This window comes from Gobius niger (genome assembly GCF_951799975.1).
Source record: "Gobius niger genome assembly, chromosome: 11".
NCBI classification, from domain to species: Eukaryota; Metazoa; Chordata; class Actinopteri; order Gobiiformes; family Gobiidae; genus Gobius; species Gobius niger.
The window spans coordinates 857,673-880,628 of record NC_136862.1 but is presented as its reverse complement, the minus strand read 5'-3'; the positions used below and the strand labels follow the sequence as shown (position 1 = coordinate 880,628).

The 22,956-nt window shown below is 44.7% G+C and overlaps 1 protein-coding gene across 1 annotated transcript in view; it reads left to right on the top strand.

The window, feature by feature from the left end:
* Nucleotides 1-554: 554 nt before the first annotated feature.
* Nucleotides 555-22,956, top strand: part of LOC306970930 (unconventional myosin-VIIa-like) — a gene marked incomplete at both ends in the record, with an annotated part of 75,205 nt that continues 52,803 nt past the window's right edge. Inside the window, 17 exons of the mRNA XM_079567019.1 lie at nucleotides 555-686; nucleotides 4,773-4,925; nucleotides 5,468-5,652; nucleotides 5,779-6,100; nucleotides 6,771-6,884; nucleotides 10,536-10,689; nucleotides 14,130-14,206; nucleotides 14,284-14,403; nucleotides 15,435-15,577; nucleotides 15,685-15,895; nucleotides 15,956-16,091; nucleotides 16,167-16,273; nucleotides 16,591-16,728; nucleotides 17,765-17,923; nucleotides 17,984-18,171; nucleotides 20,638-20,722; nucleotides 21,049-21,267. Coding sequence (XP_079423145.1) covers nucleotides 555-686; nucleotides 4,773-4,925; nucleotides 5,468-5,652; nucleotides 5,779-6,100; nucleotides 6,771-6,884; nucleotides 10,536-10,689; nucleotides 14,130-14,206; nucleotides 14,284-14,403; nucleotides 15,435-15,577; nucleotides 15,685-15,895; nucleotides 15,956-16,091; nucleotides 16,167-16,273; nucleotides 16,591-16,728; nucleotides 17,765-17,923; nucleotides 17,984-18,171; nucleotides 20,638-20,722; nucleotides 21,049-21,267 — 2,643 coding nt within the window. The remainder of the gene's footprint in view (nucleotides 687-4,772; nucleotides 4,926-5,467; nucleotides 5,653-5,778; nucleotides 6,101-6,770; nucleotides 6,885-10,535; nucleotides 10,690-14,129; nucleotides 14,207-14,283; nucleotides 14,404-15,434; nucleotides 15,578-15,684; nucleotides 15,896-15,955; nucleotides 16,092-16,166; nucleotides 16,274-16,590; nucleotides 16,729-17,764; nucleotides 17,924-17,983; nucleotides 18,172-20,637; nucleotides 20,723-21,048; nucleotides 21,268-22,956) is intronic.

The window sequence follows — 22,956 nt, the reverse complement described above, 5'->3', positions numbered from 1 at the left end:
TGGATGAGCATCACTCCCAGAGCAGCTTCTGTGGGTTGTAGATGCTCCTCATGATGCCTCTAGTGGTGAGAACACTGGACAAATGCAAAAGTGTTCCAAAAATACGGTCCAAAGGATGAAGACAGGGAAATGCTCTGTGGTCACCACCTGCAAAACCATTCCTCTTTTGGAGTGATCTTGCTAATTGCCTCTCATTTCCACCTGTGTCTGTTTCATTTCCACAACACCAAGTGAAACTGATTCACAATAAGTGTGGCTTCCTAACTGGACAGTCTGAGATCCCAGAGATCTGACTGACTTGGAGTTACATTGTGTTTTTTGAGTGTGCCCTAAGTTTTTGTGAGCAGTGAATGTATATATATATATATATATATACAGATTTACACGTGTGGAGTAAAACGAGTCGTTACTTCAGGAAACTCATTCCAGTCGTTCACAACATCTGCACTTTAGCTCCTGCAGGAGTATATACTATATATATATATATATATATATATATATATATATATATATATATATATATATATAATATACATATATACATACACACACACATGTTTCCTCTGTTTCAGGGAGACTTCGTGTGGCTGGATCTGCAGACGGGCCGTGAGTTCGACGTCCCGGTCGGAGCCGAGGTCAAAGTGTGCGACTCCAGACAGATCCAAGTGCTGGACGATGAGGGACAGGTATGTCCCTGACCACGCCCCCTGACCACGCCCCCTGACCACGCCCCCTGACCACACCCCATGGCCACGCCCCCTGACCACGCCCCCTGACAGTGACCCTTCTGTAGTGGGATGATGCCGTACTACAACATGGCAGTGTTAGGTTTATGCACATGATGAGCGCAGACAGTTGAAGAAGATGCTGTTCTTTCAGTCGTGTCCCGGGGTGTCCCAACACCCGGGGGGGGCACGGTCTGAATGTGTCCGTCTTGTTTTTAGACACGACGGTAAAAACCCGTTCGTAGCTGAGCAAAGTCTGTCCATGTTCAGCTCTCTCTGGATTCAGTGTCTCTGTTCTTGTCCTGAGTGTTTTGTGTTGATGACCTGCCCCGCCCTAACGGGTCTCACCTGCTCCTGTTCCCGGGGTGTTTCTCTGCTCCTGCTGGAGTTCGGGTTTGTTTTGTGTTTTTGCCTTGGATTTGTCCATTACATTTATTTTGTGTCAGTTCTGCATTTGGTCCCATTTCCTCGTTCTGAACCGTGACAGAAATGAAGCAAAATGACTGAAACGACGCGTCTTCTGCCACTGTAGCATAGGGACCTCTGATGCTAACTATCATAGCCACTTTAGCATAGGGACCTCTGATGCTAACTATCATAGCCACTTTAGCATAGGGACCTCTGATGCTAACTATCATAGCCACTTTAGCATAGGGACCTCTGGTGCTAACTATCATAGCCACTTTAGCATAGGGACCTCTGGTGCTAACTATCATAGCCACTTTAGCATAGGGACCTCTGGTGCTAACTATCATAGCCACTTTAGCATAGGGACCTCTGGTGCTAACTATCATAGCCACTTTAGCATAGGGACCTCTGATGCTAACTATCATAGCCACTTTAGCATAGGGACCTCTGATGCTAACTATCATAGCCACTTTAGCATAGGGACCTCTGATGCTAACTATCATAGCCACTTTAGCATAGGGACCTCTGATGCTAACTATCATAGCCACTTTAGCATAGGGACCTCTGATGCTAACTATCATAGCCACTTTAACATAGGGACCTCTGATGCTAACTATCATAGCCACTTTAGCATAGGGACCTCTGATGCTAACTATCATAGCCACTTTAACATAGGGACCTCTGATGCTAACTATCATAGCCACTTTAGCATAGGGACCTCTGATGCTAACTATCATAGCCACTTTAACATAGGGACCTCTGATGCTAACTATCATAGCCACTTTAGCATAGGGACCTCTGATGCTAACTATCATAGCCACTTTAACATAGGGACCTCTGATGCTAACTATCATAGCCACTTTAGCATAGGGACCTCTGGTGCTAACTATCAAAGCCCCTTTAGCATAGGGACCTTTGATGCTAACTATCATAGCCACTCTAGCATCGGGACCTCTGATGCTAACTATCATAGCCACTTTAGCATAGGGACCTCTGATGCTAACTATCATAGCCACTTTAACATAGGGACCTCTGATGCTAACTATCATAGCCACTTTAACATAGGGACCTCTGATGCTAACTATCATAGCCACTTTAGCATAGGGACCTCTGGTGCTAACTATCAAAGCCCCTTTAGCATAGGGACCTTTGATGCTAACTATCATAGCCACTCTAGCATCGGGACCTCTGATGCTAACTATCATAGCCACTTTAGCATAGGGACCCCTGATGCTAACTATCATAGCCACTTTAGCATAGGGACCTCTGATGCTAACTATCATAGCCACTTTAGCATAGGGACCTCTGATGCTAACTATCATAGCCACTTTAGCATAGGGACCTCTGATGCTAACTATCATAGCCACTTTAGCATAGGGACCTCTGGTGCTAACTATCAAAGCCCCTTTAGCATAGGGACCTTTGATGCTAACTATCATAGCCACTCTAGCATCGGGACCTCTGATGCTAACTATCATAGCCACTTTAGCATAGGGACCTCTGATGCTAACTATCATAGCCACTTTAGCATAGGGACCTCTGATGCTAACTATCATAGCCACTTTAGCATAGGGACCTCTGATGCTAACTATCATAGCCACTTTAGCATAGGGACCTCTGGTGCTAACTATCAAAGCCCCTTTAGCATAGGGACCTTTGATGCTAACTATCATAGCCACTCTAGCATCGGGACCTCTGATGCTAACTATCATAGCCACTTTAGCATAGGGACCTCTGATGCTAACTATCATAGCCACTTTAACATAGGGACCTCTGATGCTAACTATCATAGCCACTTTAACATAGGGACCTCTGATGCTAACTATCATAGCCACTTTAGCATAGGGACCTCTGGTGCTAACTATCAAAGCCCCTTTAGCATAGGGACCTTTGATGCTAACTATCATAGCCACTCTAGCATCGGGACCTCTGATGCTAACTATCATAGCCACTTTAGCATAGGGACCCCTGATGCTAACTATCATAGCCACTTTAGCATAGGGACCTCTGATGCTAACTATCATAGCCACTTTAGCATAGGGACCTCTGATGCTAACTATCATAGCCACTTTAGCATAGGGACCTCTGATGCTAACTATCATAGCCACTTTAGCATAGGGACCTCTGGTGCTAACTATCAAAGCCCCTTTAGCATAGGGACCTTTGATGCTAACTATCATAGCCACTCTAGCATCGGGACCTCTGATGCTAACTATCATAGCCACTTTACCATAGGGACCTCTGATGCTAACTATCATAGCCACTTTAGCATCGGGACCTCTGGTGCTAACTATCATAGCCACTTTAGCATAGGGACCTCTGATGCTAACTATCATAGCCACTTTAGCATAGGGACCTCTGATGCTAACTATCATAGCCACTTTAACATAGGGACCTCTGATGCTAACTATCATAGCCACTTTAGCATCGGGACCTCTGGTGCTAACTATCATAGCCACTTTAGCATAGGGACCTCTGATGCTAACTATCATAGCCACTTTAGCATAGGGACCTCTGATGCTAACTATCATAGCCACTTCAGCATAGGGACCTCTGATGCTAACTATCATAGCCACTTTAGCATAGGGACCTCTGATGCTAACTATCATAGCCACTTTAGCATAGGGACCTCTGATGCTAACTATCATAGCCACTTTAGCATAGGGACCTCTGGTGCTAACTATCATAGCCACTTTAGCATAGGGACCTCTGGTGCTAACTATCATAGCCACTTTAGCATAGGGACCTCTGATGCTAACTATCATAGCCACTTTAGCATAGGGACCTCTGATGCTAACTATCATAGCCACTTTAGCATAGGGACCTCTGATGCTAACTATCATAGCCACTTTAGCATAGGGACCTCTGATGCTAACTATCATAGCCACTTTAGCATAGGGACCTCTGATGCTAACTATCATAGCCACTTTAGCATAGGGACCTCTGGTGCTAACTATCATAGCCACTTTAGCATAGGGACCTCTGATGCTAACTATCATAGCCACTTTAGCATAGGGACCTCTGATGCTAACTATCATAGCCACTTTAGCATAGGGACCTCTGATGCTAACTATCATAGCCACTTTAGCATAGGGACCTCTGGTGCTAACTATCATAGCCACTTTAGCATAGGGACCTCTGGTGCTAACTATCATAGCCACTTTAGCATAGGGACCTCTGATGCTAACTATCATAGCCACTTTAGCATAGGGACCTCTGATGCTAACTATCATAGCCACTTTAGCATAGGGACCTCTGATGCTAACTAACCGGTGATTAGGAGCTATGTTTCATCCCATAAGCCACTGCGCCAAACCAACCCCACCCCCCTCGGCCCCTCCCTCAGTGATTCATGCACAACCACTGTTGATTGACAGGAGCACATTTAATAATAAAAATAATAATAATTAAAAATTAAGATTCTGCACAAGCCAAACTTTATAAAGTGATAAATCCATGTTGTCGTCCCCACAGCTCAGTCACATGTCAGTGTTAAAGAGGAAACTCAGGAAACAGATTAAATGCTTTTGTTTTCATTTAGTAGAAACTTAAGCCTCATGGATCATTTGCTGCTGTCGCTTTAAGAAACAGTTGCTGAAATAAAATAAGACTAAAATAACACCCTCTCCGCCGCCGCAGGATCACTGCATCGCGCCGCAGAACGCCACCAACATCAAGCCCATGCACCCGACGTCGGTGCACGGCGTGGAGGACATGATCCGCCTGGGCGACCTGAACGAGGCCGGGATCCTCCGCAACCTGCTGATTCGCTACAACGAGAGGGTCATCTACGTAAGCCCCGCCCCCCCTGCACCGCACCTTCACTCGGCATCAGTTTTAGTGTCACGCTATTGGCTGAGTGACGTCGATCAGTACGACAAACCGTCAGACATGTGTAAAAACATCAACATTCTTGGCCTAATTATTCCCATAGTCCCTCAGAAAGATTTTGCCCAATATTTTTTTTTCTTTTTTCACCCCAAGAAAGGGGGGAATAACTTTATCCCCATTTTTAAATTTCCCTCTTCCCTTTTTAGACGTACAGTGGCGGCCGGGTGAGTTTTTACTGCTCATGAATAAATGGGAGTGTCTGATCTTTATTCCTCTGTCCAATCAGTTTTCAGCTGCCAAATCAGGCAACCAATGAGCTTAAAGTGTCTCTTTGATTGGTCGTCCTGTGATGATGTGAGTCGGACTCGAGGAGGTCCGAGCAGAAGCACTGGAGGACCAGCTGTTTCCCGCCTCACATCATCACATGACCTTCTGTGATGTGAGCTTCTCTCTGACGGCGTGTGGAGTAAATGCTCGCTGTAAGAACCTGTTCCTCGCCGCAGACGTACACGGGCTCCATCCTGGTGGCGGTGAACCCGTACCAGCTGCTGCCCATCTACTCGGCCGAGCAGATCCGCCTCTACACCAACAGGAAGATCGGGGAGCTGCCGCCGCACATCTTCGCCATCGCCGACAACTGCTACTTCAACATGCAGCGCAGCAACCGCGACCAGTGCGTCATCATCAGGTCAGAGCCACGCCCACGTTTCTATGGGATTAAACTGCTGAGAGACTGGTTCCCTCCGCCCTTATTTGACCCAAACAGGAAGTGTCAAAATGAAACTGAATAAACGTTTGTAATCTTCGTCTTCAGCGGCGAGTCCGGCGCCGGGAAAACTGAGAGCGCGAAGCTGATCCTGCAGTTCCTGGCGGCCATCAGCGGACAGCACTCCTGGATCGAGCAGCAGGTCCTGGAGGCCACGCCCATCCTGGAAGGTCAGTCTCGCCGTCCGAACGTCTGTGACGGAGTTATACAGTTGTTCTCATCCACAGCCTTTGGAAACGCCAAGACCATCCGCAACGACAACTCCAGCCGCTTCGGGAAGTACATCGACATCCACTTCAACAAGAGAGGAGCCATCGAGGGCGCCCGCATCGAGCAGTACCTGCTGGAGAAGTCCCGCGTGTGCCGACAGGTGAGTCTGCAGTACCTGCCACACCGGCAGGTGAGTCTGCAGTCCCTGCCACACCCACAGCTGAGTCTGCGGTCACTGCCACACCCACAGGTGAGTCTGCGGTCACTGCCACACCCACAGGTGAGTCTGCGGTCCCTGCCACACCCACAGGTGAGTCTGCGGTCACTGTCACACCCACAGGTGAGTCTGCGGTCCCTGCCACACCCACAGGTGAGTCTGCGGTCACTGTCACACCCACAGGTGAGTCTGCGGTCCCTGCCACACCCACAGGTGAGTCTGCGGTCACTGTCACACCCACAGGTGAGTCTGCGGTCACTGTCACACCCACAGGAGAGTCTGCGGTCACTGTCACACCCACAGGAGAGTCTGCGGTCACTGCCACACCCACAGGTGAGTCTGCGGTCACTGTCACACCCACAGGTGAGTCTGCAGTCACTGTCACACCCACAGGTGAGTCTGCGGTCACTGTCACACCCACAGGTGAGTCTGCAGTCACTGCCACACTGTCGAGTCACGGCCTTGGTCGCCGTAACCCGATGCCTTTAGGACATAACTTTGGAGCAGACTGTGATGGATTTGTTCTCCCTGGTGTTGTTATTAAGTGTTTTATAAATAAACTTTGATAAACTTTTGATTGATTGAAACTGTGTCTGTCTCCGTGTTTGCTCAGGCTTCAGACGAGAGGAACTACCACGTGTTCTACTGTCTGCTGAGGGGGATGTGTCCGGAGCAAAAGGCCAAACTGGGGCTGGGCCAGGCCTCGGACTACAGCTACCTGACCATGGTGCGGCATGAATACTGTTATTACACGTTATAACAACCATATTATCATGTTATTACACGCTATTCAACCATATTATCATGTTATTACACACTATTCAACCACATTATCATGTTATTACACACTATTCAACCACATTATCATGTTATTACACGCTATTCAACCATATTATCACGTTATTACACACTATTCAACCACATTATCACGTTATTACACACTATTCAACCATATTATCATGTTATTACACACTATTCAACCATATTATCACGTTATTACACACTATTCAACCACATTATCACGTTATTACACACTATTCAACCACATTATCATGTTATTACACACTATTCAACCATATTATCACGTTATTACACACTATTCAACCACATTATCACGTTATTACACACTATTCAACCATATTATCACGTTATTACACACTATTCAACCATATTATCATGTTATTACACACTATTCAACCATATTATTATGTTATTACACACTATTCAACCATATTATCACGTTATTACACACTATTCAACCATATTATCATGTTATTACACACTATTCAACCACATTATCACGTTATTACACACTATTCAACCATATTATCATGTTATTACACACTATTCAACCACATTATGTTATTACACACTATTCAACCATATTATCATGTTATTACACACTATTCAACCACATTATCATGTTATTACACACTATTCAACCATATTATCATGTTATTACACACTATTCAACCACATTATGTTATTACACACTATTCAACCACATTATGTTATTACACACTATTCAACCACATTATCACGTTATTACACACTATTCAACCATATTATCATGTTATTACACACTATTCAACCATATTATCATGTTATTACACACTATTCAACCATATTATCACGTTATTACACGCTATTCAACCACATTATCATGTTATTACACACTATTCAACCATATTATCATGTTATTACGCACTATTCAACCATATTATCACGTTATTACACACTATTCAACCATATTATTATGTTATTACACACTATTCAACCACATTATTATGTTATTGCACACTATTCAACCACATTATCATGTTATTACATGCTATTCAACCACATTATCATGTTATTACACACTATTCAACCACATTATCATGTTATTACACACTATTCAACCATATTATCATGTTATTACGCACTATTCAACCATATTATCACGTTATTACACACTATTCAACCATATTATTATGTTATTACACACTATTCAACCACATTATTATGTTATTGCACACTATTCAACCACATTATCATGTTATTACATGCTATTCAACCACATTATCATGTTATTACACACTATTCAACCATATTATCATGTTATTACACACTATTCAACCATATTATCACGTTATTACACACTATTCAACCATATTATTATGTTATTACACACTATTCAACCACATTATTATGTTATTGCACACTATTCAACCACATTATCATGTTATTACACACTATTCAACCACATTATCATGTTATTACACACTATTCAACCATATTATCATGTTATTACACGATATTCAACCACATTATCATGTTATTACACACTATTCAACCATATTATCACGTTATTACACACTATTCAACCATATTATCATGTTATTACACGCTATTCAACCATATTATCATGTTATTACACACTATTCAACCACATTATCATGTTATTACACACTATTCAACCACATTATCATGTTATTACACACTATTCAACCACATTATCACGTTATTACACACTATTCAACCATATTATCATGTTATTACATACTATTCAACCATATTATCATGTTATTACACACTATTCAACCACATTATCACGTTATTACACACTATTCAACCATATTATCATGTTATTACACGATATTCAACCACATTATCATGTTATTACACACTATTCAACCACATTATCACGTTATTACACACTATTCAACCATATTATCATGTTATTACACACTATTCAACTATATTATCATGTTATTACACGCTATTCAACCACATTATCACGTTATTACACGCTCTTCAACCATATTATCACGTTATTACACACTATTCAACCATATTATCATGTTTACACGCTATTCAACCATATTATCACGTTATTACACGCTATTCAACCACATTATCACGTTATTACACGCTATTCAACCACATTATCACGTTATTACACGCTATTCAACCATATTATCATGTTATTACACACTATTCAACCACATTATCATGTTATTACACACTATTAAACCATATTATCACGTTATTACACACTATTCAACCATATTATCACGTTATTACACACTATTCAACCACATTATCATGTTATTACACACTATTCAACCATATTATCACGTTATTACACACTATTCAACCATATTATCACGTTATTACACACTGTTCAACCATATTATCACGTTATTACACACTATTCAACCATATTATCATGTTATTACACACTATTCAACCATATTATCATGTTATTACACACTATTCAACCACATTATCATGTTATTACACACTATTCAACCATATTATTATGTTATTACACGCTCTTCAACCACATTATCACGTTATTACACACTATTCAACCATATTATCATGTTATTACACACTATTCAACCATATTATCACGTTATTACACACTATTCAACCATATTATCATGTTATTACACACTATTCAACCACATTATCACGTTATTACACACTATTCAACCACATTATCATGTTATTACACACTATTAAACCACATAATCATGTTATTACACACTATTCAACCACATTATCACATTATTACACACTATTCAACCACATTATCACGTTATTACACACTATTCAACCACATTATCATGTTATTACACACTATTCAACCATATTATCACGTTATTACACGCTCTTCAACCATATTATTATGTTATTACACGCTGTTCAACCATATTATCACGTTATTACACACTATTCAACCATATTATCATGTTATTACACACTATTCAACCACATTATCATGTTATTACACACTATTCAACCATATTATTATGTTATTACACGCTCTTCAACCACATTATCACGTTATTACACACTATTCAACCATATTATCATGTTATTACACACTATTCAACCATATTATCACGTTATTACACACTATTCAACCATATTATCATGTTATTACACACTATTCAACCACATTATCACGTTATTACACACTATTCAACCACATTATCATGTTATTACACACTATTAAACCACATAATCATGTTATTACACACTATTCAACCACATTATCACATTATTACACACTATTCAACCACATTATCACGTTATTACACACTATTCAACCACATTATCATGTTATTACACACTATTCAGGGGAGAGTAAAAATGTAATTCCTGATCTGTCCTGTAGGGGAGCTGAGAGTTAAAGTGTAATTCCTGATCTGTCCTGTAGGGGAGCTGAGCGTTAAAGTGTAATTCCTGATCCGTCCTGTAGGGGAGCTGAGAGTTAAAGTGTAATTCCTGATCTGTCCTGTGGGGGAGCTGATTGTTAAAGTGTAGTAACTGATCTGTCCTGTAGGGGAGCTGAGTGTTAAAGTGTAATAACTGATCTGTCCTGTAGGGGAGCTGTACGGAGTGCGAGGGCCGGGACGACTTGGCCGATTACTCGAGCATCCTGTCGGCCATGAAGGTGCTGATGTTCACGGAGACGGAGAACTGGGAGATCTCCAAACTGTTGGCCGCCATCCTGCACATGGGCAACCTGCAGTTCCAGGGTAAAGCCTCCGTTTAGTCGAAGAGCCTTTTCCACCACTGCTAACGCCGTGTTCAGGCCTTTGAAAAGAGCAGGTCTCCAGTCCCAGATCGTCTCGGTGAGAAGGAAGGGGTTCGATTTCAGCAGAGACTCCACATGGTCTCTGTGAGTCTGTTTATTGTCCTCAACCTGTGAGACGTTTCTGTGACGACCCTGCACTGTCGCTGAGACCGAGGAGATCTCAGAGTCACTGGTACCGAAAAAGAGTATTAACCTCTTAACTCCCGCCTGAACCGAGAGATCTTTTTCCTCACATTTTTGTCATTTTTTTGTCATTTGTTTGTCATTTTTTCATCAAATTTTTGTCATTTTCTTGTCAAATTTTTCTGTCACATTTTGTCACATTTTTGTCAATTTCATGTGACATTTTTGTGACATTTTCATCATTGTTTTCGTCTCAGTTTCGTTGCTATTTTCACACCCTACTTCCAGAAGCTTTTGGATTGGGGTAAAGCCAAACTGGAGAAAATGTGCTCGGTTCAGGTGGGAGTTAAGGGGTTAAAGGAAGTGACTTTTTGCCCCAATCTTTTCGTTATTACTGATTACTTTATCTGCACAAACCCGAGTGTGTCTGAATCATCCACAAATCTCTTATCAGTTCGATGATTGTGCTTCATCTTTCAAGTTCCAAGTTCCAAGTTCCCTTGAAAAGCCAAATACAAATGCACAGAGAAGTTTAACTTATTTAACCCCACCCCCTATTTCAAAAACAGATTGATGACATCAGTTTCCTGTTCCTACGTTACTCAAAACTCAAAAAATAAATAAATTGATAAGTAGCAATAGTAACAAGGCACATACATGAGACGGATCACTTGTCATCTGTAAGTTCTGTTTCATATTTAAAAAAATATTTCTTCTTAATGCAAAATGGCCTTTTTCCAGCTTTCCATCCTGTTATTCTGTCACTCCCTCATTAAAAACATGGCTGAAGTGTTGCCTTGGCACATTCACGTATTTCTGAGTAATCTGTAAAAACTCTGATGGCGGCCATTTTAGGGATAGGTTTGCCTGAGTCCTCCTAGGAACGCCCCACCTCCTGGAGACGCCTCCGAGCTTTGGTCACCAGCCGAGTAACCAACCACTGCTCCTCAGCAGAACCCCTCCCCACTGATGCCACAGACAGCGTGTGGAGGGGGCGTGTCTAAAGGCTCAGAGGTTCTTAAAGAGACAGAGGCCTATTTCAAGACATTCACTACAGCCATTTTGAGAGAGACATTTTATACAAGGCAGTTATACTGATTTACTGCATTTACAGACCAACAGAAGGTTTGTCATCATTGTAGTGAGATATAGACTGGTGCTGTGGGGCTGACAAAAGCAGAACACCCCCTCTTTAAAGCAGAACACCCCCTCTTTAAAGCAGAACACCCCCTCTTTAAAGCAGAACACCCCCTCTTTAAAGCAGAACACCCCCTCTTTAAAGCAGAACACCCCCTCTTTAAAGCAGAACACCCCCTCTTTAAAGCAGAACACCCCCTCTTTAAAGCAGAACACGCCCTCTTTAAAGCAGAACACGCCCTCTTTAAAGCAGAACACGCCCTCTTTAAAGCAGAACACGCCCTCTTTAAAGCAGAACACGCCCTCTTTAAAGCAGAACACGCCCTCTTTAAAGCAGAACACCCCCTCTTTAAACTGATTCATACTTGAGCACAGTTTTAGATCTGAGCTGAAATCATTCCATAATTTGGCACCAGTGATGGAAACACAAACACTTTTCATAGTTGATTTGAACGTTTGTATTGTACATTTATGGTCATCAGCTGATCCTGAGGCTGTACACAGTTTGTTGTGTGTAATGTTTTTGTATATTGTTTGGTAAGTTATGCTGCTGTACTCTGAACATTATTTGGGCTGTTTGATCATCTACAAGGTCAGTGAGTTTAATAACTTTTGATTCCAAGAACAATATGTTGGTTTGATCAAGATAACCAGATTTGTTGATAATTCTCACGGCTCTTTTTTGAAGACGAGTTCATGAAATCAGTGAACTTTCAGAATTATTTTCCCAAATCTCAGCACAGTAGCTTAGATCGGGTTTATACCCTATACCAGTGAACAATACAATACATGAAGTTATTTATGATCTAAAAGGTACTTGGACTTCTGCATTATAGAGATGTCTTTCATGAAATATCGAAGGTTTTCACACCTAGACCAAGGCATTCAACTATTTCACACTTTCCATCAGCAGAGAGATCCTTTTTCTTTCCCTTATTGCTTGAAAATGATGATCTGCTTGATAATGTGGAACGTCCTTTTTCAGTCGTTTTTCCCTTAACTGGGCTTAACCTGAAAATCACATTAATGTCAGTGATTCAAAGAGCCTGAGACACAAAACCATCCATGAGTTTCATTAAAAAAAAAAGTTTTTTTTTACCTTTTTGACTGAAAAATACAATTTGCATAATCATTTGGAACGTGGTGAATATGACCAAGCGGGATGTTCTGACAGGACATTGTTTTTTTTTTTTTTATAATTCAAATATTTATTGAGTTTTGTCTTTTATAACAAACAAACAAACAAAAATACAAATAAAAAAACAAAACAGTGAGGTACATTATTAATGTTGGGAACACTCCATTCCACCCCACCTCCGACACACCGCACCTAACCATACCCAGCCAGGCGCAATGTACCAAGGTAGTGCAGAACAAAGCGACATCCTAATCTTTGTAAACAGCTGATGTCCAAATTACATTGTAGACATGTAGGTGCAGAAATTGTCCCATTGTTCCTTCATGGTTTAATTCGTACAGTGTTGTCTTCCCAGCATCTTTTCGCACGCAACATTTTCAGTCATTCTTTCTTTCCACATTCTAAGTGTTGGGGCATGAGGGTCTTTCCAAAATTTCAAAATGAGTCGGGAACATGTTACCAAAGCAGTATTTAACACTCTAAATGTATGTTTGTTTAACATTGGCACCTCTCTTTTATCTCCAAGCAGACACAGTCTAGGTGATTTGGGCAGATTGCAGGATAACCAACCTTGCATGTAACTTAAAACGCTGCTCCAAAAAGGAGAGATCACCGGACATTCCCAAAGGGCGTGCATCAAAGTACCTTTAGCTGTTTGGCATTTCCAACAAAGATCGTTTCTGCCAATACCCATTTTATAAAGCCTTGAAGGAGTATAATAATATCTATTAAGAATTTTGTATTGAGTAAGCTTGCCCCTAGCTTCTCTAATGTGTAACCCACTATTAGACAAAATTGAATCCTGACAGGACATTTATAAAATACTGACACTATTTTTCTACTTCAACTGGTATTTTATGACTTATTTGCATAATAATATTTCTCAAAATCATCTTGGGGCCAGTTGTTCTGTGCTGGAGGGCCGGATTTGGCCCCTGGGCCGCTCTTTGGACACCCCATCAGTAACTGTGTCTCCTCTCCAGCGCGGACGTTTGAGAACCTGGACGCCTGCGTGGTGGTGCGCTCGCCGGACCTGCTGACGGCCGCCGCCCTGCTGGAGGTGAGGACCACGCGGCGCCACAGGAGGAGGGGGCGGAGCCTGGTGTTGTAACTGCAGTCCTGTGTGCTGTCCCGCAGGTGGAGCCCAAAGACGTGATGGTGTGTCTGACCACGCGGACCCTGATCACGCGTGGAGAGAGCGTGTGCACGCCGCTCAGCGTGGCCCAGGGGCGGGACGTGAGGGACGCCTTCGTCAAGGTCAGGCGCCGCTTCTGTGCAGATCAACACGAGAAGAACAGCTGAAGACAGGGTTAATGTCGTCGACTGAAATATTTAGTCTTAATTTTAGTTATTTTAGTCGATTAAAATCAGACTAAATAAAATTGAAAGGGAGAGACTAAAATCATCCAAACTTCTATTGAGCGTCTGAAAGAGCCTCAGATCATGTAAATTCTCTGCCAAAGGATCAGCTCTGAGCTTTGTTCATGTGGAGCAGAAACATGAAGCAGTGGAACAACATTAAATATGATCATTATACAGCTCTTCACAGCGTAAGCAGAAGCTCCGTTGATTTGAATGGGATTTCCCAACGTTCTCCCGGTCATTATTTCCTGATAAAGGACGTCTGAGTTGGTGTTTTCATATCACTCCGCACGTACGTAGCAGCGACACTATCTGTCCCGTCACTGAGAGAGAAGTCGGGGAATCGTGAGTCTGACTTTCAACTTACCCAGAGATTCACCACCTCCTCCAACTGCACCTTCAGCTAAGTAGCTAGGCTAGCTGCTAGCCTTGCTGCTTCTAGCCTAGCCAAACGATGCCGAGCAACGCGCAAACTTTTGGGAACTATTTGTCGCGGAAGTCATTAAATAAACCTTTGACCTTCATAAAAGTGTACGAGGTTTATGTTGTGTGTTCAGTTGGCAAATGGCCGAAAATAAGCGGATAATGTATAGAACGCTGGTCATTATCGGCATATTATTATAAGCACCGACATGACTTATAATGAACATTATCAATGCAAAGTCGACTAAATTCGTCTTAAATTTAGTCGACTAAATTTACTTGCAATTTTAGTCGACCAAAACTAGACTAAAATCGAATTACATTTTCGTCAAAAAACAAAGACTAAAACTAAATTAAAATATGTTGTCAAAATTAACACTGGCTGAAGACGATCGGCCTTTTCAAAGACTGTGGTCGCTCTGACAGTTTCATACTTTAGATTCTGTCAAATGAAGCTGAACTGAAGAAGCCGCTCCTGAAATGATCCACTCGTGTGTTTTCAGGGCATTTACGGCCGACTCTTCGTGTGGATCGTGGAAAAGATCAACGCTGCCATCTACAGGCCGCCGTCCAGCGACAGCAGCCTCCTGCGCAGGTCCATCGGTTTACTGGACATCTTCGGCTTCGAGAACTTCACTGTGAACAGGTGCCACGCTGATCTTGTGAAGGTCCAATGAGGACTGTATCTCCCTCTCCGGTCACACAGACTGAAACTCCAGCCCACACTTCCATAAATAAACCTCTCCTCCTCAGTTTCGAGCAGCTGTGCATCAACTTCGCCAACGAGAGCCTGCAGCAGTTCTTCGTGCGGCACGTGTTTAAGCTGGAGCAGGAGGAGTATAACCTGGAGGACATCCGCTGGCAGCACATCGAGTTCAGCGACAACCAGGACGCGCTGGACATGATCGCCTCCAAACCCATGAACATCATCTCGCTCATCGACGAGGAGAGCAAGTTCCCCAAGGTACGGGGACCACAGGGCGGCGGCGGTTTGGCGTCAGACTCATTCTTGTTTGTTGAACAGGGCACGGACGCGACGATGCTCTACAAGCTCAACTCCCAACACAAGCAGAACTCCTACTACATCCCTCCCAAGAACAGCTACGAGACGCAGTTCGGGATCCAGCACTTCGCCGGCGTCGTCTACTACGAGACCCGAGGTGCGTTTATGTCCTGAAGAAGCATGAGAGTCTGGTCCCAAAGCTCTGAAGTCACACGGGTGCTGTTTCTCGCAGGGTTCCTGGAGAAGAACCGCGACAGCCTCCACACGGACATCATCCAGCTGGTCCACTCTTCCAGGAACAAGTTCATCAAGCAGATCTTCCAGGCCGACGTGGCCATGGTGAGAACTTCTGCACTTTAGGTCTGAGAGGCTTCCAGTGGAGAAGGAACCCTGCAGCTGTTTCACTAATGTCCTCCTGCTCTCTCGATCTTCTTTCACCCCTTCTCTCTCCTGTTTTCCTCTGAGCTCAGTTTCTCTGCGGGTATCAGCAGCCCAGCACTCCCGCTCCAAAGGTAACGCTCGTCCTCTTGTGTCTGTGGCCGTCGCTGTGAGCAGATGTGGTGGAGCCCCGTCTGTTTGTAGTCGTGCTGTGGATGTTGAGCTCGTGCTTCCGTTTCTTTCCTAAAGTCCGGGTAAAGAGTTAGTTTGTTTTCCAGGGCGCGGAGACGAGGAAGCGCTCGCCCACCCTGAGCAGCCAGTTCAAACGCTCGCTGGAGCTGCTCATGAGGACCCTGAGCGTCTGCCAGCCCTTCTTCATCCGCTGCATCAAGCCCAACGAGCTCAAGAAGCCCATGGTAAACTAACAAGACTGACCCGGACCGGACCTGGACTTGACCTGGATCTGACCCTGACCCTGACCCTGACCCTGACCCTGACCCTGACCCTGACCCTGACCCTGACCTGACCCAGACACCGCTCATGAGGACCCTGAGCTCTGCCAGCCCTTCTTCATCCGCTGCATCAAGCCCAACGAGCTCAAGAAGCCCATGGTAAAGTAACAGGACTGACCCGGACCGGACCTGGACTTGACCCGGACCTGACCTGGACCTGACCCGGACCCAGACCTTACCCAGACCTGCTCATGAGGACCCTGAGCGTCTGCCAGCCCTTCTTCATCCGCTGCATCAAACCCAACGAGCTCAAGAAGCCCATGGTAAAGTAACAGGACCTGACTGGGACCTGATCTGGACCTGACCTGGACACGATCCAAACGATGCCTTAACAATACTTGGCTTTCGATACCGATATCTGTATGGTTCTCTTTCGATACCTCTATACTCAAATATTAGTCGTCTAGTGGTAAATGGTCCCAAGCTCAACTTTATATGATATGATTGGCTGTCCATCAGCTGTTTTTCGCAGCTTTTTTACAGCAGCGAAAAAAATACGTCGAATTTTTTTTTTCAGCAGTGAGAAAAAAAATACACAGATTTTTTTTGTTTTCGCTCAATTTTTTCCCAGTGAAAAAACAATACACTGAATTTTTTTTTTACAAAAATTACACTGAATTTTTTTTTTCACCGAATTTTTTTTTTCAGCAGCGAAAAAAATTACACTGATTTTTTTTAAAATATGCTGGTGAAATACAGAAGCAAAGAATTCAGTTACATAAAGTCAGTGTATAAAAAACACTTTGATAATAAAAACACAAATTAACCTTCATATGGGAGAGGCTAAATGTGAACATCTTTGCTCGTGACTGAGGGCAAAGACCAGACAGGTACACATGAACTCGTCTAAACTCAGGTAAAAACGGTGAACTGTTCCTTTAAGTCAGCCTAAACCAGGACTTTGGGTTCCCATGGTGACGCTCTGACTCCTCCCCCTCAGCTCTTTGACCGTGGGCTGTGCGTGCGGCAGCTCCGTTACTCCGGGATGATGGAGACCATCCGGATCCGGCGGGCGGGCTACCCCATCAGATACACCTTCGCCGAGTTCGTGGAGCGCTACCGCGTGCTGATGCCGGGAGTCAAACCCGCGCACGTGCAGGTGAGCCCGGCCTCTCCGCCGCTCAGACACGTCCAGGTGAAGAACGCTCTGTCTCCTCAGGACGACCTCAGGGGGACGTGTCGGAGGATCGTCCTCAACCGCCTCGGGAAGCTGGGCGACTGGCAGATCGGGAAGACCAAGGTGTTCCTGAAGGACCACCACGACCTGCAGCTGGAGACGGAGCGAGACAAGGGCATCACCGACAGAGTCATCCTCATCCAGAAGTCTGTCAGGGGCCACAGGCAGAGGTACCACCGTCATACCACAGGGTTATTACAGCAGACAAGTCCATCACCGACAGAGTCATCCTCATCCAGAAGTCTGTCCGGGGCCACAGGCAGAGGTACCACCGTCATACCACAGGGTTATTACAGCAGACAAGTCCATCACCGACAGAGTCATCCAGAAGTCCGTCAGGGGCCACAGGCAGAGGTACCACCGTCATACCACAGGGTTATTACAGCAGACAAGTCCATCACCGACAGGGTCATCCTCATCCAGAAGTCTGTCAGGGGCCACAGGCAGAGGTACCACCGTCATACCACAGGGTTATTACAGCAGACAAGGGCATCACCGACAGAGTCATCCTCATCCAGAAGTCTGTCAGGGGCCACAGGCAGAGGTACCACCGTCATACCACAGGGTTATTACAGCAGACAAGGGCATCACCGACAGAGTCATCCTCATCCAGAAGTCTGTCAGAGGCCACAGGCAGAGGTACCACCGTCATACCACAGGGTTATCACAGCAGACAAGGGCATCACCGACAGAGTCATCCTCATCCAGAAGTCTGTCAGGGGCCACAGGCAGAGGTACCACCGTCATACCACAGGGTTATTACAGCAGACAAGTCCATCACCGACAGAGTCATCCAGAAGTCTGTCAGGGGCCACAGGCAGAGGTACCACCGTCATACCACAGGGTTATTACAGCAGACAAGTCCATCACCGACAGGGTCATCCTCATCCAGAAGTTCGTCAGGGGCCACAGGCAGAGGTACCACCGTCATACCACAGGGTTATTACAGCAGACAAGTCCATCACCGACAGAGTCATCCTCATCCAGAAGTCTGTCAGGGGCCACAGGCAGAGGTACCACCGTCATACCACAGGGTTATTACAGCAGACAAGGGCATCACCGACAGAGTCATCCTCATCCAGAAGTCCGTCAGGGGCCACAGGCAGAGGTACCACCGTCATACCACAGGGTTATTACAGCAGACAAGTCCATCACCGACAGAGTCATCCTCATCCAGAAGTCTGTCAGGGGCCACAGGCAGACGTACCACCGTCATACCACAGGGTTATTACAGCAGACAAGGGCATCACCGACAGAGTCATCCTCATCCAGAAGTGCGTCAGGGGCCACAGGCGGAGGTACCACCGTCATACCACAGGGTTATTACAGCAGACAAGGGCTTCACCGACAGAGTCATCCTCATCCAGAAGTCTGTCCGGGGCCACAGGCAGAGGTACCACCGTCATACCACAGGGTTATTACAGCAGACAAGTCCATCACCGACAGAGTCATCCTCATCCAGAAGTCTGTCCGGGGCCACAGGCAGTGGTACCACCGTCATACCACAGGGTTATTACAGCAGACAAGTCCATCACCGACAGAGTCATCCTCATCCAGAAGTCTGTCCGGGGCCACAGGCAGAGGTACCACCGTCATACCACAGGGTTATTACAGCAGACAAGTCCATCACCGACAGAGTCATCCTCATCCAGAAGTCTGTCCGGGGCCACAGGCAGAGGTACCACCGTCATACCACAGGGTTATTACAGCAGACAAGGGCATCACCGACAGAGTCATCCTCATCCAGAAGTCCGTCAGGGGCCACAGGCAGAGGTACCACCGTCATACCACAGGGTTATTACAGCAGACAAGTCCATCACCGACAGAGTCATCCAGAAGTCTGTCAGGGGCCACAGGCAGAGGTACCACCGTCATACCACAGGGTTATTACAGCAGACAAGGGCATCACCGACAGAGTCATCCTCATCCAGAAGTCTGTCAGGGGCCACAGGCAGAGGTACCACCGTCATACCACAGGGTTATTACAGCAGACAAGTCCATCACCGACAGGGTCATCCTCATCCAGAAGTCTGTCAGGGGCCACAGGCAGAGGTACCACCGTCATACCACAGGGTTATTACAGCAGACAAGTCCATCACCGACAGAGTCATCCTCATCCAGAAGTCTGTCAGAGGCCACAGGCAGAGGTACCACCGTCATACCACAGGGTTATTACAGCAGACAAGTCCATCACCGACAGAGTCATCCTCATCCAGAAGTCTGTCAGGGGCCACAGGCAGAGGTACCACCGTCATACCACAGGGTTATTACAGCAGACAAGGGCATCACCGACAGGGTCATCCTCATCCAGAAGTCTGTCAGGGGCCACAGGCAGAGGTACCACCGTCATACCACAGGGTTATTACAGCAGACAAGGGCATCACCGACAGAGTCATCCAGAAGTCTGTCCGGGGCCACAGGCAGAGGTACCACCGTTATTACAGCAGGGGTACCACAGTGATACCAAATCTAAAACCCCATAGGCCAGAGTCACATCACATTTGAAAGCTAAGACCTACATTGCCGCACCTTTGAAGCGTTTCTGTGTTTTCATCATGTTTTTGTCGCTCTTTTGAAGCTTTTTTGCTTCAGATCGGATGGTTGTTTACTACTGTGTGTGAATCTGTTTCCCTCAGAGCCACGTTCCTCCGGAAACGCCACGCCGCCACCGCCATCCAGAGTGCCTGGAGGGGCTACAGGTGCAGGAGGGACTTCCACAAGGTCAGTCACATGACCCGAGGTCAGTCACATGACACGAGGTCACTTGTCCAGAAGATGCACAAAGCCTTTTTTTTCTGATTGAATCCAAATGAAACTGTGTTGATCTGTGCACGTGTGTGCACGTGTGTTGCAGATTCTGAAGTGTCTGATTGTTTTGTACTTTTGGATTTTTAAAGTTATCATCAAAACAGTAACCGTTTTCACTGCCACAGACGAAAACAGTCAGTGGCAGTTTCTTATTTTACTTGATCTCTGAGTTTATTTGGTCGGAAGCATGTTAAAGAACATACATGAGAGCATGTTCCCTCCGTGTCTGGCGTGTGCAGATGAGGCGTGGCTTCCTGCGGCTCCAGGCCGTGTTCCGGTCGCGGCGGTTCTTCCAGAGTTACCGTCAGACGCGGCTGCGCGTGACCCAGATCCAGGCTCGCTGCCGGGGCTTCCTGGTCCGACAGACCTTCTGGAGGCGGCTCCGGGCGGTGCTGACGCTGCAGGCCCACACCCGCGGCATGATCGCCCGGAGGCTGTGCCAGCGGCTGCACCGAGAGGTAAGCCCGCGAGACACGCCATGGCCATTTCCATTTGCTCAGAGGATTATGGATCTAGTTTATACACTGCGTTCCAAATTATTATGCAAATGACATTTTTCTAAGATTTTCTAAATTGTCAACTCAAATGAGAGTCAGCATAATTTTCAAGTCTTTACCTGGTAAAGGATCATTTAAATATGGTGGAAAAAATGTCCTAGTGATAACAGTATTTTTTTCAAAAATAAATGTAGTAAAAACCTCAAAATCCACTGTTCCAAATTATTATGCAACTCATCGTTTCAATACATTTTAAAGCTTGTAATTAACTGAAAATGGTCATTTGTTGAATTTGTAGCATTAGGAGGTCACATTTACTGAAATCAGAAGATATTTCAATCAAAAACATCTTAACAGGTCGAGTTATATTTTACCAGAGGAGCTTCTTTGAGCAGCTTCAAAATTCTTAAATCCATTAAACTTGTGAGTTTTTGGACAGTTTCTGCTTGGATTTGTTTGCAGGATGTTAGAATAACCTCCCAGAGCTGCTGTTTGGATGAAAACTGCCTCCCACCCTCATAGAAGTGTTTTTATTGAGGCTCCAAAGGTTCTCAACAGGGTTGAGGTCAGGGGAGGAGGGGGTCCACATCATGAGTTTCTCTCCTTTTCTGCCCAAAGCAGCCAGTGATGCAGAGGTTTTCTTTACAGCAGGACATGGTGCGTTGTCATGATGAAGAGGATCTTGTTCGGGAAAGCACGACTCTTCTTTTTGTAGCATAGAAGACAGTGGTCAGTCAGAAACTCCACATATTTTTCAAAGGTCATTTTTACACCTTCAGGGCCTAAAGGGACTGACCAGCTCTCTCCTCATGACTCCGCCCCCTCCTTACTGACGTCACAGCCTTGTTGGGACATTGTGGACATTCACCAACCATCCACTACTCCATTGATCTGACCATCCAGGGTCACACGGCCTCATCAGTGAACAAGACTGTTTGAAAATGAGTCTCATGTATTTTTGAGCCACTGCAGCCGTTTCTGCTTCAGCTTCAATGAACAGTTTAGAGGAGGCCAGATAGAAGGTTTATGCACAACTGCAGCCTCTGGAGGGTCCGACACCTTGATTGTACTGTTATCGCTACGTGTTGATACAGTGTGTATGTGAACGCAGGTCAACAGCAAGCCAAACTCGTTTTTCCATGAGCCAGGAACTGAGCGTCTTGCTCCTTTAATACAGCTTTACAAGTTTTTGTTGAACTCGTTGAAAAACCCGAGTGAAACTGAAATAAACAGAATAAAACAAGCATTATCTTCAATGCAAAACCATAAGCAAATAAATACACCACAAAATGGCTAATGCCAGAAACTAGCACACTTGAAAGCTAGCATAGCTGATGCTAATTAGCATTTTTTCGCGATCTTTTTATATGCTAATTAGATCGTTAGCACAGTACTCTCAGCATTTCTAAAGTTCACTAAACAACTCAAACTTACAGCCATTGCTTTCGAAGGTGTGAATAAAGATGAAGAACACAGGATCAAGTTTGGGCATGGACAGACAGGAGGTTTTTTAGCACCACATTATACTCGTCTGGCTATTGCTTCTGCTACCCATAACGTATTGCATCTACTGACTGAGCCTTCAAAATAAAGTTCAGCTAAACCAATGCTGACTACTATGTAGAAATTATCTTTTTAACCAAATTACTA